General features: G+C 41.7%; 1 protein-coding gene across 1 annotated transcript in view; it reads right to left on the reverse strand.

The window, feature by feature from the left end:
• Positions 1 to 306: 306 nt before the first annotated feature.
• cct6a (chaperonin containing TCP1, subunit 6A (zeta 1)) overlaps positions 307 to 3,419 on the reverse strand; it is a 20,314-nt gene continuing 17,201 nt past the window's right edge. Inside the window, 2 exon segments of the mRNA NM_201290.1 lie at positions 307 to 639; positions 2,412 to 2,484. Coding sequence (NP_958447.1) covers positions 567 to 639; positions 2,412 to 2,484 — 146 coding nt within the window. The 3' untranslated portion in view covers positions 307 to 566.

The following is a 3,419-nucleotide window of genomic DNA, read 5'->3' on the forward strand; positions in this document are numbered from 1 at the left end:
ACTTTTTGTATTTTGAGAAACAAAATGGTGGTTTCAGGCTTTCTCGTTGGCTTTTCAGTGTATAACATGTAAACAAATGTAGGGCTTATTTAAACAAAACTGTAGACATTCGGATTGACAAAAATTGACAAATCTTTTTATAAAACTCCACTTAGAGGTGAGGTGAAGCAATCATTTGACCGATACGACTTTTCACAATGTTGTGGGTCATTATTTCTCCCTATCGTTCCTATGATAGAATAATATCTTGGCAAAAATAAATTCATGCGCTCAAATAGATACAGATAATAAAAACTCCACACAATGTTTAATGGTACAAAGGGAAATGTATTGCGATTCAGTGCATCTGTAACACAACTTCTTAAATAAACCAATTGACTGGAAGGGACATTTCCTAGGCCAAAAATATGGACAGAACTGGTTGGGCACAGAATGAGCAGACAGATATTTTAACGACAACAACGGGGGACTGCAGCCTTGAGTTTGAGCAGGATAACCGCAGAGCGCTGGGTGGTTTCTTCCTCCTCTTCAACCTAGCGGGTGGGTTTCTTGATGGCGGATTTCATTTAGCCTTTGAGTGAAGACATTCCAGCCCTCATGATCTCATCCACCAGCAGGATATTACTGGCGATTACAGTGCTGTGGAAATGAGTAGAAAATTAGAAACTGAAAGAGAGTTTATGCAACAAAAACTAAAGTTATTACCTTACAGATCCCCTATAAAGAAAATATATGTAAACCTAGGCTTAGTTGAGTAAGAGATCAGAATATGGAAATGGCCATACTGCGAGTCTCAGACACGAATGTTTCATCATTCTCAAGTAAATTCAATGAATGTAAAAGCCCAATGGACAAAATGCCAATTAGAAAACGAAGCAGACTGTTGCGTGACTCACAGGGCATGCCCTATTCATTTGCATGTACTTTAAATTGTCCGTATGGATCTGATGAGCAGCCACATCATTAGGAGAACACAGACTCATATGTAGCTCTGGAATCATTAATATGCACAGCTCGCGCTGTGTTTGATAAGCCACAACGTTTCCTAGTGACAACAATGATCATTCCCCTCCCTTGTTATTTATAAGCTTATATTTACAATGTTTATGAAACTTTTATTTTGAAAATGGGAAACCCAGATTGTTCACTGAGCACTTTCAACTTGAATTGTCAACAGAGGCGTTATCCAATCAGGTAGCTTAAGGGGCAGTTACGCCCTAAAGCCTGGTTTATACTTCTGCGTCAAGTGACCGGCGTGACCCACGGCGCATGCAACGCGCGTAGCTGTGCATTTATACTTCTGCGCGCTGTCTTTGTTGGTCTGCATTAACACTTCCGAAACGCTAGATGGCAGTGAGGTGTAAATGTTTCTCTGTGTCGAGTTTCTTCTCTACTGTTTTGCTTTTCCTGAACACCTCAAGGATGTACAAGTGGCTCAAACTCGCTTATTTTGAGGCAGGAACTGGCGGACGTGCAACAACTTTAACCATGAGGTAAACACAGAACAAAACTTTCCATCAGGAGCTCCTTCACGGGACTCCACACTTGTAAATAATCGCTCCATTGGGCTTGCGCCATTTGCGCGGCTCTCGGTCCCGCCCAGACTCATCAGCGCTACCAAGCAGACCAATCACAGAGCTTGCGCTACGCGCCGTTGCGACGTGTAGTTACAATTTTTGAGAAGTGCACATCAGCGACGCCGACGGCCACGGCGAAGGGCTATGCGTCAGCGCCGTAGCATACACCGGTGTTTAACGCAGTAGTATAAATCAGCCTTAATGGTTAGGAAGTTGGACTTGTAATCGAAATGTTGCAAAGAATTTGGCCCCGACGTGAATTTGAACAGGGGGGAGGGGGTGGTGAATAAACCGCATAGTCTCCATCTTTGATACCCAGCTGAACTGCGCTTAAGCAAGGCAACTAACCCCCAATTGCGGTCTATATAGCTGCCCACCGCTCTAGGTGTAAGCTCACTGTGTGTGTTTGTGTGCGCGCGCTCACTCCTCACTCAAAATGTGTGTGCACTTGGATGAGTTAAAAGCAGAAAACCAATTAGAGTATGGGTAAAACCATACATGACAAGGCCCACTTTACTCACTTATGCAAATACTAGTACGCTAATACTTTGGCAGATGGTAGCCAATCACGTGCCACCTCGGAGATCAATCTGTATAAACTACTACTATATCTGTGCTCTTTTTTTGTCGTGGTCCAAGCTGCAATGTGATTGGTTGACAACACTTTAGGGACACTTAACTCATTGGAAAATAATGCAGTGCTGTCACAAGCATGCCAATCTCTTTTAAACATATTCCAAACACACTTTTTGGTCACACTTTTAAGGTTGGGAAATCTAACTAATACAAAAATTCCATCAGTGCTGCCCTTTAGAACAGTGGAATAAGTCTCACCAGGAGTGAAGCAGCTGCTTTTTCACACTGTAGTTGTCCCATACACCAGCCTCTCCAGCAACCATAGGCTCGCCTACAAACAAGACAAAAAAATAAAAACTCAAATTATATAGCAGACAATATATCATTTCAATATAAACAAATTCCGTTTCAGTGGTTGTTATCTGGGAATAACACGTCTTGGAATGTTATGATTGACCAATCTGAATTAACTATTCAGAGAGTCATGCAATATACACATCTATAGGCTTATCTGTGCTGCTGCTGTTCTTCCCTGTTTGGCGCCATCTTACGATTGTATACTACATAGGCCATAGACATCGCATAGGGACCCTGAGCATGCGTCAACAGCGCGCCACATTGGTACAGTGCTCCCAGGACAAGTGTCATTCAACTGTACTAGTCAAGACAGTGTTACTACGTGAAGATGCGGGACTTTAGCGCTGTCTACGGGTGTAGTAACGAGCAAACAAAAAAAACAAAGCACAAAGGCAGAACATTTCATTTGTTATATTAAGTTTTTTTACGTTTTTGTATGTTCTGAACTTTTGTGCCCTATTATTAATGATAACAGTCAGTTACTGCATTCACCATAAGGCAAAGTAGCTCCAACTCGCACTAAACACTCGGCTTATGCTAGTTTTGTTGAATAAAATCCACAAACAATGCAAAAGAAATATGACAACGAGATGCTGCAGTGCCAGAAACTTGTATTATTGTCGGCCAGTGAAGGAGTCATTCATAACGGAGATTCATTCACAAACGAATCGCTCGCTCCGTCAGTATGAGAAGTGAAAGCAGGAGAGGAGGTGTGTTTCAGGACATGATTATATCAAATTTAACAGGGAGAGTGGATAGTACATTTCTGTACACACAAACACAAGCTTTTTGACAGGAATGCCTGTGCGGTCACTGATCCATCAATGTAGAAAAGTGATGTAAAATTATAATTTTCGCAATTAAAAAAAAAAAAAAGTGCATACTAACATCCAGGAAACTCCCGATCAT

Source organism: Danio rerio, chromosome 21, assembly GCF_052040795.2.
Source record: "Danio rerio strain M-AB ecotype USA chromosome 21, GRCz13ab, whole genome shotgun sequence".
In the NCBI taxonomy this organism is placed as follows: domain Eukaryota; kingdom Metazoa; phylum Chordata; class Actinopteri; order Cypriniformes; family Danionidae; genus Danio; species Danio rerio.